We start from the raw sequence: 14,898 nt of genomic DNA, 5'->3' as shown, positions 1-14,898 counted from the left end.
CATCATGGTTTATCTTTCAGAGTGATTTGTTACACAATGGTTTATCTGTCAGCGTGATTAGTTACACAATGGTTTATCTGTCAGGGTGATTTGTTACACAATTGTTTATCTTTCAGCGTGATTTGTTACATCATGGTTTATCTTTCAGAGTGATTTGTTACACAATGATTTATCTTTCAGAGTGATTAGTTACACAATGGTTTATCTGTCAGAGTGATTTGTTACACAATTGTTTATCTGTCAGAGTGATTTGTTACACAATGGTTTATCTGTCAGAGTGATTTGTTACACAATGGTTTATCTGTCAGAGTGATTAGTTACACAATGGTTTATCTGTCAGCGTGATTAGTTACACAATGATTTAACTTCGCTTGCAGAGTGATTTGATTAAAACTCTAATATAGTCGCCTGTTGGCCATACTGAAAAACTCTAATATAGTCGCCTGTTGGCCATACTGAAAAACTCTAATATAGTCGCCTGTTGGCCATACTGAAAAACTCTAATATAGTCGCCTGTTGGCCATACTGAAAAACTCTAATATAGCCGCCTGTTGGCCATACTGAAAAACTCTAATATAGCCGCCTGTTGGCCATACTGAAAAACTCTAATATAGTCGCCTGTTGGCCATACTGAAAAACTCTAATATAGCCGCCTGTTGGCCATACTGAAAAACTCTAATATAGCCGCCTGTTGGCCATACTGAAAAACTCTAATATAGTCGCCTGTTGGCCATACTGAAAAACTCTAATATAGCCGCCTGTTGGCCATACTGAAAAACTCTAATATAGTCGCCTATTGGCCATACTGAAAAACTCTAATATAGTCGCCTATTGGCCATACTGAAAAACTCTAATATAGCCGCCTATTGGCCATACTGAAAAACTCTAATATAGCTCCTATTGGCCATACTAAAAACTCTAATATAGCCTGTTGGCCATACTGAAAAACTCTAATATAGTCGCCTGTTGGCCATACTGAAAAACTCTAATATAGTCCTGTTGGCCATATAAAAACTCTAATATAGTCGCCTGTTGGCCATACTGAAAAACTCTAATATAGTCGCCTGTTGGCCATACTGAAAAACTCTAATATAGTCGCCTGTTGGCCATACTGAAAAACTCTAATATAGTCGCCTGTTGGCCATACTGAAAAACTCTAATATAGCCGCCTGTTGGCCATACTGAAAAACTCTAATATAGCCGCCTGTTGGCCATACTGAAAAACTCTAATATAGGCCATACTGAAAAACTCTAATATAGCCGCCTGTTGGCCATACTGAAAAACTCTAATATAGCCGCCTGTTGGCCATATTGAAAAACTCTAATATAGCCGCCTGTTGGCCATACTGAAAAACTCTAATATAGTCGCCTGTTGGCCATACTGAAAAAAACTCTAATATAGCCGCCAGTTGGCCATACTGAAAAACTCTAATATAGCCGCCTGTTGGCCATACTGAAAAAACTCTAATATAGCCGCCTGTTGGCCATACTGAAAAAACTCTAATATAGTCGCCTGTTGGCCATACTGAAAAACTCTAATATAGTCGCCTATTGGCCATACTGAAAAACTCTAATATAGTCGCCTGTTGGCCATACTGAAAAAACTCTAATATAGTCGCCTGTTGGCCATACTGAAAAACTCTAATATAGTCGCCTGTTGGCCATACTGAAAAAACTCTAATATAGTCGCCTGTTGGCCATACTGAAAAACTCTAATATAGTCGCCTGTTGGCCATACTGAAAAACTCTAATATAGCCGCCTGTTGGCCATACCGCTTAGATCAAGGCTAAATCATACTCAGATCAACTAGGGACTAAAGGGATCCTAATTATGGTGTCTGAGCATAATCCATTCAGCACTTCTCGTAAAGTAGCGACAACAAACTACGATACATTCACAATCTCGGTCTTAAAATGAGACGGTGCACAACCAGGGACCAATGAGAACCTACAGTACCTAATACGTAGTATGAGCGTCAACATCTATGATGGCCATCTTTCGACCGTTCCGTTTTTCGAATAAGTCACAAAATGAGACAACACAAAATCACAGATGGCTGCCAGTCGGGAAATGGGATAAAGCACAAATAGGGACCGTGACAAAACCTATAGTTGAAATTTGAAAATGATCCGTCCAGTACTTCTTGACAAACATTACAAGCAAGATGGACTGATGATGGAAAACGGACCACAAACGAAAGGCGATGTCGCAGCGCGCCAGGTAATGGGCTACTAAAAAGCTAAACTATAAGTTGGTTATCTGTGAATATATGTACACTACACTAGCAATTCCTTTATTTCATTGGAAAGGGTACCTAACTAAATCGTTATGCTTGTAGTGTCGTACAAATGACAAAACAGAAATGTAAAAAAAGCATTAGTTTATTTTGTATTGCCACCAACATTTAATTATAATAATAATCATTATAATACCTGGACATTTTTTAGGGTCTATATATATATATATATATATATCAACTGACAATTCAATGTTTCGATGCATGTTAATAAAATACGTTATGTTTAAACTGAGGACAAGTAAGCAAAAAGATTAGAGCATAAATAGTAAACATCAAACAAGACATGTTGAGTTTTAAGTAGAGACAGTCATTGTAAAGTTTTTCAACAGAGTATTTATTTTGGAATGAAAGTATGATGCATACAGCCATCCTGGTCTTCCAGGGTTACTTCCCTTTGTTTCATTCTATCTGTATAAGTCATCAGCCAGACAACAAATAGGGGGCCGAGAATAACAGACATAATAAGAGTTTGAGTTAGCTGTCACATACAAATTAAATCTACTGGAACAACGATAGATTAAGGGCCTTGCTATGTCGGAGTGTAAATGTTGTATACTATCTAACATCAACCATGCTGTTCATTGTACCAATGAGAAAGGCCAATGGTCTGCCTGGAAATCTCTAGACACGGCATTTTTTTTATAATATATGTATATATATCTGAAATAAGCATTGACTGGAAGAAATTAAATGAAACTTTTAAAAGGAATCCTGCTGAGATTTGTAGACATACTAGGCAGTAACTATAGAACATTGTATTATCTGGAGTGTTTGAATCTAAAACAGATCCTTAAGTATTGCACCAAAATTGTTACAGATCTAAATATCTTGATATCAAAATCACTGATAAAAATATGACAATTATTCCAATAGAAGCATTCTCACACTATTAGAAAAATCAAATACCAAATATAGATAATTTTACATCATGTTCATACAGCATTATAGTCAGTCAAATGAAGATTGCACAATTACAAACCACACCTTTAATGACATCTTAGCTCATTTGCAACTTATCAAAAATCATCAATATATCATACTGATTGATGCATATAGGGTCACTTTGCAATACTACATGTATATGTCATAAATTCAATTATCTTACACACATTCATGAATTGATTAAAACACAATGTAGTAATTACTGTTGAAATTCATACAATATTTTTGTCCTTGCTTCATATATCTTCCTTCAACTGTTCTCATAGTTATCTCTAACTTTTCAAATCTAAAACTTGGGTCTGTTTTATCTGCATTACCCTTATATAATACCTTTCCCCTATCAAAGACCAGATTTCGACTAACAAAGGGAGAAAACTCATCTCACAACGTTAACTTGTTAAATTCATAAGTCATTGTACAATCAGTATCCTTCAAATTGATATTTGTAAAGGATATCACTTCAGACGAACAATTACTAATGACAGCATTCATGCTAACCAATGACAATATCACAAATGAACAACAAAAAATATTTGTGAATCTTAGAAAATGCAATGGAATGACTATTGAAACATAATTTTATCACAGATCTCTTCATTACCTCAGACCTAAAAATAAATTTGTATATAAAAACATCAAAGAATCGCAAAGGGTGGCATAATCCCATGTACCCAGCTGTTGGTGTAAAACCCAAATATGATGTAAATATATTGATATAAAAATTTATGATGTCACTCCATTATGTACTGCTGCTATCACCTGAAGATCTAATACAGTAAAAGCACTTAAGCAAAATGTAACATCTTCTTTTGTCAACTATCAAATAAATTTTCTTGCATCTCCTCAACTTCAACATTATATATATATATACATATATCTTATATATCAACCTTATAGGAAGAGTTTATATCTTGATGTAGATCCTGTATGTTTGACTGTTGATATTTGAATACAGCTTAGCGTTGTCCATGAACAAATTTATGCAACACTCTATAAGCTCTTTAAGTAATATAAAAAGTCACAAGAAATCGAAAATTTTGATGGTAACAGGAAAAATATATAAAAAAGTTTATAGAGAAAGTTTTGTTGACCTGAGTGGAATGGTTTTTACATTGTAGCCTGGAAAGGCAAGTAAACACTGATTTTGTGTTTTTTGGCTGTATTTCCACGGTAACAGAAAAAATATTTAAAATACTAAATGTCGTCGGAAGCAAAAAACACAACTAGGGCACTAACCTTGTATATACAGAAAGTTTTGTGGAGTTGAGTGGATTAGTTTCAAAGTTGTAGGCCTGAAAGGAAAGTTAACACTAATTTTGTGTTTTTGACTGTTTCAGTGGTAACAGAAAAAAATATCTATTTCAAATTATTGCCTTGAAAAGCCTTCAAACAGACGGATGCATGCACAGATGTACAGACAGACGGAGCCCAAATTAATATCCCCATAAAAGGATTTCACAGGGATCATAATTTATTATAGCAGTAAATCAGAAATAATTGATTAAAATAAGTAAAAACGTACACAGAATATCTCATTGACTTTGTAAATGAAATTGTCTAATCTGAATTATGTTAAATCAATTATGCTAAGATATGAGAATGAACACTGAAACCAAAGATGATTTCATTTATACAGATTATATCTAAAATATTCAAAATGATTGAAGACTTTTTATTCTTTCATCATTCTAAAAAGGAATAAGGATATGCATTCTGGTAAATAATAGGTTTCTCTTTTGATGTTTTGTTTCCATGGTCCCCACTAGAAGTTTTCTGGAACAATGACATCAGCATAAGTACAGCGGGATTCTATAGCCAGGTTGTATTCATTACCCTTTCCATCCATGTACTTGCTGGTGACAATACGAAACCAGCCATGTTCACCCTGCATAACAAAAAAAACGAAAGTAAATCATAATGACAGTGAATTCAAATATTTTTCATCACCAGCATATAAAGTTCATTAAGATACAACAGGGCTTTTAAAATCCTAAAAATATTTCTATATTCATAAAACTTTTGTATTTTGATTGCCTGAGTTTGCCACTAAGATAGTAAAGAAGACATACAAGTAATTAGCAGGTTTTGATAAAATTTCAGCACCAAATAAGGAATTAAACTACATCATAAAGTTGGTTTGTCATAATTTCAAAAGGATGTCAAGTATGTGTAAATTCTGAACCATGCCACTACTCGAATGAATTAAAATGGGCCGTGAAGGTCACAACAAACCTTAAGTCCTCCAGGAGTGTCTACTATCTTTGATCTCAAAGATTGTAAAAAACAAGATACATAAAGCTATATCCAGAAAATTGAACAAGAGGTCCAGAGGGCCTGTATTGCTCACTTGGATTTTTATGACCAACTGTACAATATCTGTGCATATGTTCCACAGTAGATGCTTAAAGCAATATGACAAATTACTCCAAATGGGTTCTGTCCCTTAGTAGTCCAAAATAAGTCATTTGTATATAAGCCTTTAATGGCCAAATACGATGGGGTTTTGGTTAATCAGAAGAAGTTGATTAACTATTTTACCAAATCTAACCCCAATGACCTTAATTATCATTATGGGTCAAGCTATTTTTTCACACACTATGTGTGCACCATTAAGGGAACCTTTTGGACAAATATTATGATCCTAAGCCTTTAGCTTAATCAGAAGTTGTTCAAAGGTTTAACACATCTGACTGTTGTGACCTTGAATATGGGTCAAGGTCATTTCTGTTCTCAAATAATACCGGGCATCATTGAGAACCTATTATGGAATAATATCACTATCCCAGATGTCTTGTATCATCAGGAAATGTAATTTAAAGGTTTAACACATTTGACCCCTGTGACCTTGACTATGGGGCAAGGTCATTTCTTTTTGCAAACTTTCTTGGACTTCATAAAAAGAACATACTGGTCAAATATAATGATTTTAGGCTTTTCTATATTTCATAAGAAATTGTTTAAACGTTTTTAACACATTTGACTCCTGTAACCTTGAAGATTGGTAAAGGTAATTTCTTTTATAAAAACTTTGTATTAGACCATAAGAGGAACATAGTAGCCTAATATAATGATTGTAGGCCTTCCGGTATTTTGGAAGTTGTTTAAAGGTTTTAATATATTTGACCTCTGTGAACTTGAATAAGGGTCAAGGTCATTTCTTTTTTGCAGACTTTATTGGGCTTTTTCAAGGAAACCTTCTGGCCAAATATAATGATTCTAGGCCTTTTGGTATTTTGAAAGAAGTCATTTAAATGTTTTACCACATTTGACCTCTGTGACTTTGAATAAGGGTCAAAGTCATTTCTTTTTACAAATATTGTTGGACTTTAAGAAAGGAACCTTCCAGCCAAATATAATGATTCTAGGCCTTTTGGTATTTTGAAAGAAGTCATTTAAATGTTTTAACACATTTGACCTCTGTGACCTTGAATAAGGGTCAAGGTCATTTCTTTTTGCAAACTTTCTTGGACTTCATAAAAAGAACATACTGGTCAAATATAATGATTTTAGGCTTTTCTATATTTCATAAGAAATTGTTTAAACGTTTTAACACATTTGACTCCTGTAACCTTGAAGATTGGTAAAGGTAATTTCTTTTATAAAAACTTTGTATTAGACCATAAGAGGAACATAGTAGCCTAATATAATGATTGTAGGCCTTCCGGTATTTTGGAAGTTGTGTAAAGGTTTTAATATATTTGACCTCTGTGAACTTGAATAAGGGTCAAGGTCATTTCTTTTTTGCAGACTTTATTGGGCTTTTTCAAGGAAACCTTCTGGCCAAATATAATGATTCTAGGCCTTTTGGTATTTTGAAAGAAGTCATTTAAATGTTTTACCACATTTGACCTCTGTGACTTTGAATAAGGGTCAAAGTCATTTCTTTTTACAAATATTGTTGGACTTTAAGAAAGGAACCTTCCAGCCAAATATAATGATTCTAGGCCTTTTGGTATTTTGAAAGAAGTCATTTAAATGTTTTAACACATTTGACCTCTGTGACCTTGTATATGGGTCAAGGTCATTTCTTTTTGCAAACTTTGTTGGGCTTCATCATTGGAACCTTCCAACCAAATATAATGATTCTAGGCCTTCCGGTATTTTGGTAGAAGTCGTTTAAAGGTTTTAACACATTTGACCTATGTGACCTTGAATAGACTTTGTTGGGCTTCATCATTGGAACCTTCAAGCCAAATATGATAACTCTACGCCTTTCAGTATTTCAGAAGAAGTTGTTTATATGAAAAGTTGGACACAGGACGGATGGACGGACGGACGACGGACAACGCGCTATGGCATAAGCTCACTTGGCCCTTTGGGCCAGGCGAACTAAAAAGAAATCCAGTGAAAATCCTTACTAGGTGTCGTATCTACATCAATCCCTACAGGTGCTTTAAGGAGAAAATCATGAGTTACCTCTTCCTGGTTCATGATCGCCATGTTATGAGAGAGAAACCTAATATAGCTGCCAAGAAACTCTTCCATGAAATTGCTTAAACAGATAGGCAAAAGAAGAATATATATACCCATGGTTCACCCCAGGAGTTTCTCACAATCCAGTATTCTGTGTTGGTGTCCTCATCTACTCCCCATCCTGCTACAGATATGATGTGGTTCACCTATTGCACAAATACATATCAGAATCAAAAGAGAGAAAGTTACTCAAAAACTGTCAAAACATTCATATGCATTAAACATGTTACCTTCACAAAAAGTATGTTTAATTTCAATATTTATGGAAAAAAACTGACTTTTCTAGCTGTATTAACTTTCTTAAGGATAACAGGTATATGAAATAGTTGTTTGAAAGTAATATGTAATTGTAGGACTTGTAAACATACCCAGTACAATACTAAGATATTCACACTTCTGGTAAAGATCACAATCATTGCATACACTCTATATATTCAGTGCATCAAACAGTCACATATCTTGGAATGATACAACATCTTAGATTTCAGTACAATGACTAGACTCTAGATCTCTCTCATATCTGCAACAAGAATGGATAATTCTGATCGGAAAAAAATAATTCAAAAGGCCAGTACAAAGCATATAACACTCATAACCATCAGAATAAATCCTGTTTTATACTCACAATGGGGTCTGCATTCTTCTCCTTGTAGATTCCACCTCTGTAAGCATCTAAGCCTGCAGTGGCCATTATGCCACAACTATAATAGAGAACAACAAACAACTTCCATGTCAAAGTATATCACAAGCAGTTAAAAAATGCCTTTCTGTGAGCAAATCCATGTGTCCTATTCTGAAAAATTAAAATGCAAACAAGAAAACACATATGCAGTGGGCACTAATCTTTCAGCAAATTTCAATTTCAACTGAAAAAGGCAAGACCTCTCATTTTTGTACTATTTTATCAAAATGTGAAAGCTACATGTATGTTTAACAGTCTGCAAAACCTTTTGAAGAAATTATGCTTGTATCTTACGATGGAAATGTTATAAACCACTAATTGTTCATAACAAGATTGTTTACAACATGTTTTGTTTTTTCAATCTCTGAGCAGGCCATAAGGTTAAAGGTTGCCAATGTCTAGAGGCTACTATGAAATCGCAGGCTTAGAAATTTACCATGTGATCATAATCCTCAAGATTTTATACTTGTTTCCATTCCCTATAATATTTCTAAAACTTGACATATTTGTTTTCCATTTTCACTCACCAGAGACTAGCTAAAGGGAGTATGTCACAGGCTTAATGTGCCATAAATGTTTCATAGATTTCATAAACAAATTTCAGCTATTAGTAAAGACTGTTTCCAAAATGTATCAAAATTATTTGAACTTTAAACCTGATGTGGGATTTGGGTTTGCAACACATCAGGCCAAGATAAAACCATCAATAAAGTTAGTAATCAAATATTACCTTATAGGTCCATTCTCATTGATTTCTGCCATCATATTCTCCCTTCCCGCCACATTTCCAAAGTCTCCCACTTTCCATAAGGTGTAATTTGTAAGCTGGCTACACTTGCCAAATGTTGTGCATGTTCCACAGGAATTAAAGCCATTACATTCTAAATAAACAAATAGTAAAGAATATAGAAGTTAATAGAATAATCCCAACACTAATCTAGTTCCATCAGTGCTTGTAGGTACTGTGTGCTTTGTTTTGGATGAATTAGCTTAGTCTAGAGAAAGAGCCTACATTTGTACATCCACATGCATACCAAAATATTTCTCATTGTCATATATAAACTTTATATATTCAACAACAATTGTGAAGTAAGTTATTTCAACTTACTAATCACTCTTGTTGTCCTGATGTAAGAGCACAAGGGGTCTTATTGTAGGAGGAAACTGGAGTACCCTGGGAAACCCACGTGGTCGGGCAGGTGACACCATCCCTTTTCGTTCTTGGAGCTGAACCCCGGATGGCTAGGTGAAAGGCCAGTGCATTACCACTGCCCCATCCGAGCACCATTTGTCATAAAATCTAGCACAATATTATCATTGCCTGCATAATTAGTAAATTTTGGATATAAGGAAAATATTTAGTCCCGTCTATAACCTGAAAATAGTCTAACCAAGTGTGTTGTGTTAACTTTCCACTTTTTTCTGCCTGATGTGTTCCAGTGTTATTACAAGATACAAATCATGCCTTGCAAATCTATATAACAGGTACTATTAATACGGCCAGGTGGTGTGAATGAAGTATTAGACAAGTGATAACATGAAAATAGATTTTTGCTAAGTAAGCAATGAAATACTACCTTGATTCTTGGCCTGGTAGTTGTTGCATGTTTCATCTGGGATGCCATGTTTGTTGGCATAGTCATACACAGGCAGGTCATCACCTCCTTCACAAGAGCCAGCAGAAGCACAGTCAATAACTTGCTGTACAGAGAGGTAAGCTGATGGCCAGGCTCCCTTTCGCTTTATGTTGATACGATCTGCAAGGGCACTTGTAGACCCCATGGCCCAACAGGAACCACAATCTGTAAACAAAAATATATTTTATGTAAAAATACAATTAGAAATTAGACTTGCTCAACTGTCAGGTACCACATTCAATTAGTCATTGCAGTCAATGTAAATATTTCAGGAGAAGTAAATAAAAATTAAAACTTCTACCATTTTTAGTTTAACAGAAAACATCATAACATGAACATTAACCAAATGCTCTAGATTATTGGAAGGACACATGTATGTAAGTTAATAACTTTAGAAAAATTAATTTTCTTTCTGAAAATCTTGATATGATGTTCCAATACACTAATGGATGTGTTAAATGATAACAAGTTGTACTACATATGTTTACTTTCATTGAGGGATGCATTGGTTACGAGTTGTAAAACAGATATTCTTTGTGATATGGTAATTTCTTACATTGAGGGATGCATTGGTTACGAGTTGTAAAACAGATATTCTTTGTGATATGGTAATTTCTTACATTGAGGGATGCATTGGTTACGAGTTGTAAAACAGATATTCTTTGTGATATGGTAATTTCTTACATTGAGGGATGCATTGGTTACGAGTTGTAAAACAGATATTCTTTGTGATATGGTAATTTCTTACATTGAGGGATGTGTTGATTCCGAGTTGTACTACAGAAGTTGGTCCCGTTTACATTACGCCAGTCCAACGCCTTTGGCAGGGGGCCAATGTCAGTGTACTCATAGCGTCTGAAATATGTCCTGAAAGTAAAATTCTACCTTTAATGATAGTAGTTTGCTGAAAGTCTTTGTCATGTGCTTGCACAAAATTTACAGATGCCACTAATTGATAACTCATATAAAAGGACAAAGTTTGGTTAATTTGCAAATTTGATTTTAGCACTGGTCTTGTCTGCACTTAATCACAGAAACACACATGAAAAATTATTCTTTTGATGGTCTTTTCTACACTTATTCTCACATAATGAATACTTTTAACAGTGTTTATTTTTGTTAAATTTATACATAATTACTTTATTTTCACTCTACGGAATGTGATCCTACCAAAACTGGGTTAGCAAATATATAGGAATATCAGCAATATGCAGAAAGTTTGTGGTTAGTGTGGACTGCCCTGATATCAACTCGTACCCTTACTTCTATTTGTGTTACCAGGTATTTGATTGTCATCTGGTAAGACTTCCGTTTTGCTCTCCACATGATCCAAATGTACAATGTAGGTTAACACCACATGTATATCAATGATATTAATTATTAGTAATTGTTATAATCGTATTATGTTCTACTGATAGTCTCAGCATATATTACCAATGAGTACCTAATTTGGATAAAAGATTTAAAGTTTATTTACAGAATAAAACAAACTGCCTCAACCAATCAAATTTCAGCAATCAGTTCAAATCAATTTCCTTGTGATCATTCTGGCAGTTTGCGATCAGACAGCAGACAGTTAGTACCTATTTCCATACGTCTGAGTTAGCAATACAGCAGACAGTTAGTACCTATTTCCAAACGTCTGAGTTAGCAATACAGCAGACAGTTAGTACCTATTTCCATACGTCTGAGTTAGCAATACAGCAGACAGTTAGTACCTATTTCCATACGTCTGAGTTAGCAATACAGCAGACAGTTAGTACCTATTTCCATACGTCTGAGCAGACAGTTAGCAATACAGCAGACAGTTAGTACCTATTTCCATACGTCTGAGTTAGCAATACAGCAGACAGTTAGTACCTATTTCCATACGTCTGAGTTAGCAATACAGCAGACAGTTAGTACCTATTTCCATACGTCTGAGTTAGCAATACAGCAGACAGTTAGTACCTATTTCCATACGTCTGAGTTAGCAATACAGCAGACAGTTAGTACCTATTTCCATACGTCTGAGTTAGCAATACAGCAGACAGTTAGTACCTATTTCCATACGTCTGAGTTAGCAATACAGCAGGCAGTTAGTACCTATTTCCATACGTCTGAGTTAGCAATACAGCAGACAGTTAGTACCTATTTCCATACGTCTGAGTTAGCAATACAGCAGACAGTTAGTACCTATTTCCATACGTCTGAGTTAGCAATTTGATTTCACAGTAATATATCTGTTTATGATTTATTGTGTATAAATATAACTGAAAAGTAGGGACTATTAGTACGTGTTAATACAACTTAGTGTATTTGTAATTGCTGCTACTGATTAATATTTTACCTGTATCTACATATATGTAATTTTATTGTAAGTGTCAATCAGTGTATTCCCTTCATTACTATTTGATAACGTCTGCGATAGTGTAATGGATAAGGTTGTGGTGCTGTAATTTGAGATGATTTTTAATTCTCATAGCCGAGGTTCGAATCAAGGAAGTTACTGATTTTCTTCTTGAATTTTTCATATATTGTAAGTTTCTGTTGAAAAAGATTGGTTTGTCCATCTCAGGTGTTCATCTCAGCGAGATTTATTGTGAAGCGATGAAGGATTATGTGATTAAGTCTTGTCTACCTTACCCAGGGCGAGTTTTGTTAAAACTGTTCTGATAACTGTTGACATAGGTCATGTTTATACACACTGTTTCTTGGTGTAACTTACAACAAATGTGTATGTAATCATATGTGAGATGTGAACCATTAATGTGATTGTATGAGTGAAATGATTATTATGTTGTCAATTGTATGATGCTGGTCAAAATGTTAATCATTCTCAATCTTCGGCTTCCAAATTCCTCTTATCAGAGCTGGAATCTGTCTCTAGCTCAAACATACATGGTTGTGTTGCACCACTATATGCTGTTTCATCCATCTCAAACTCAGAAGATCCATCGAACATCAGTAAATCTACAGAATCATCATTGCTAACGGAACGGAGAGAGGAGCTATCTTTAATATTTGCCATTTTCTTGTATAATTTGCGTGTTCCATTTGTTACGTCATCAATAGATGAGCACAACTTTTCTCAATGCGTGGCAGGCTTGATTAAGATTTCGGCGTACAGGTAAAAAGCTCTATTTTAACCCACCATAACATCGTAACTGCATGACCGATTTCCAGGCAATTTTCGATAAAATGATCATTCAGACACAGGTTCTACTTACTAACAAAAAAATGACACTAAAGTTACACTTTAGTTTGTTAAATGCGCATTGTTATCTGTGTTACTATTGAATGTTATGTTTTTCGTATATTGCAGGGAAATGCCTTTCGTCTGTACCTAAAATAAAGAAGAATCGAACTGAAAGACTGAAGCAGAAACGCTGTTGGTTTTTTTTTTTTTGCTGGTCACATGAATAAATGTAATTGTGTAGGGGTTATCGCCCTTCCGAACAATATCGGGAGCTATTAAAATGTTTATAAAACTGATTTTTCGTCTTCTATGAGTTGTCTGGGTGTATATCGTAGAGTAGTTTTGGTTTTATGGAGTAATTCAGCGAGTTTGTGGGTTATTTGGGGCGTTTTCGAGTAAATCTTTCCGCCCCATTGATAAAAAAAACATGATCATATTAATTTATAACCAAAGACATTATCCACAATTAAACCGAGTGTGTACTTTCATTCAGGTGCGTATATACTTGTATACATTACAGTTCTATCTAAGAAGTCTTTTGATTGATCAAATAGTCAGCATTGTCTCAAGTGACTTGTGTAGAATTTACAACATTTCTACATCCTGTTTGATCGGCTGTTAGTAATACATAATACCAAGTTTAAACTTTTACCTTACTGGCATAATCCCTTCTCTGAATTTAGGGTCCAGACATGCTGGTTTTCCATTGAAATCAACTCTAACGTTTGGTTTCATCTCATATTCGAAGACCTTCGCATGGACTGTCATTAGGATTGTTAACACGACTATTAAAACAACGCCCATCTTCGACTGATCCGGTTTTCTATTAAGGTTCCGCATATCAGTTTTACAATCACGAGACAATAATCACGAGACACTAGTAAACATCGCTTATAATGCTGAAAAAATTGCAAACAGATTGTCGCTTAAGGTATACATGAAAACATAATATACAACTTTATGCATCTATATTTTGTGATGATGGTATGTATTTAACTTTACAAATTAAAAAAAATAATACACATGTACGTGATGTCGAATAACGTACGATAATTGTTTTCTAACATAGGCCTCTAGATGTTGTATAACAAAAGGGCAATAACTCAATCTACCAAGTCTCGTCCATCTAGAAGTTTGACACTTTTGTGGTTATTTGTGGCCCTCTAGGGTAACCTGTGGTGTACTGTGGATAGGGATGGACCTCTAGGGTAACCTGTGGTACACTGTGGATAGGGATGGACCTCTAGGGTAACCTGTGGTGTACTGTTGATAGGGATGGACCTCACGGGTTACCTGTGGTACACTGTGGTTATGTGTGGACCTCTAGGGTAACCTGTGGTGTACTGTGGTTATGTGCTATTCTCAATATTTAACCAATAACAATCATGTTGTTTATTGAAAACTTAAGCATAATAACAAAGCCACAAGAATGAACAAACGAAAAATTTATACTTAATCTTCATAACCAATTTAATATTTCACAGTAACATTATTTTGTTGGCCAAAAAATAAAAGACTCGCCGAATCCACCGGCACTAGCCTCCACTGTTCCAGTATGTAATCAAGGTTGGTAACTCTATCGACCTAGAGCGAACCGATTTGTTTTAGGCAGATTTCAGGAAAAAACATTTGAGATATACGGCCTGAAATGATATGAATGCATAGATACATGTCCTGGCGTAAAAT

At 34.9% G+C, this 14,898-nt stretch overlaps 1 protein-coding gene across 1 annotated transcript; it reads right to left on the bottom strand.

Moving 5' to 3' along the window:
- Positions 1 to 2,366: 2,366 nt before the first annotated feature.
- LOC132561133 (cathepsin Z-like) lies at positions 2,367 to 14,067 on the bottom strand. Its single transcript, XM_060225864.1, has 7 exons — positions 13,865 to 14,067; positions 10,783 to 10,901; positions 9,975 to 10,199; positions 9,128 to 9,278; positions 8,341 to 8,416; positions 7,769 to 7,861; positions 2,367 to 5,127 (listed from the first exon to the last, which is right to left on the bottom strand). The coding sequence occupies exons 1-7, from the start codon at positions 14,050 to 14,052 to the stop codon at positions 5,005 to 5,007; spliced, it is 975 nt and encodes a 324-aa protein (XP_060081847.1). The 5' UTR covers positions 14,053 to 14,067; the 3' UTR covers positions 2,367 to 5,004.
- Between the last annotated feature and the right edge of the window lie 831 nt (positions 14,068 to 14,898).

Source organism: Ylistrum balloti, unplaced genomic scaffold (assembly GCF_031769215.1).
Source record: "Ylistrum balloti isolate Yb309-2 unplaced genomic scaffold, AGI_CSIRO_Ybal_v1 Utg371150, whole genome shotgun sequence".
NCBI classification, from domain to species: Eukaryota; Metazoa; Mollusca; class Bivalvia; order Pectinida; family Pectinidae; genus Ylistrum; species Ylistrum balloti.
The sequence above is the reverse complement of the archived record's forward strand: the minus strand, read 5'-3'. Positions and strand labels throughout refer to the sequence as shown.

Bases quoted from the DNA above. Each gene is read 5' to 3' on its own strand.
- LOC132561133 (XM_060225864.1), bottom strand. From the start codon at position 14,052: ATGCGGAACCTTAATAGAAAACCGGATCAGTCGAAGATGGGCGTTGTT. The intron at 10,902-13,864 runs GTAAAAGTTTAA...TTTTACTTTCAG, and splicing joins GAAGGGATTATGCCAGTAAG to GACATATTTCAGACGCTATG. The intron at 7,862-8,340 runs GTGAGTATAAAA...TTTGTGCAATAG, and splicing joins AGAAGAATGCAGACCCCATT to GTGAACCACATCATATCTGT.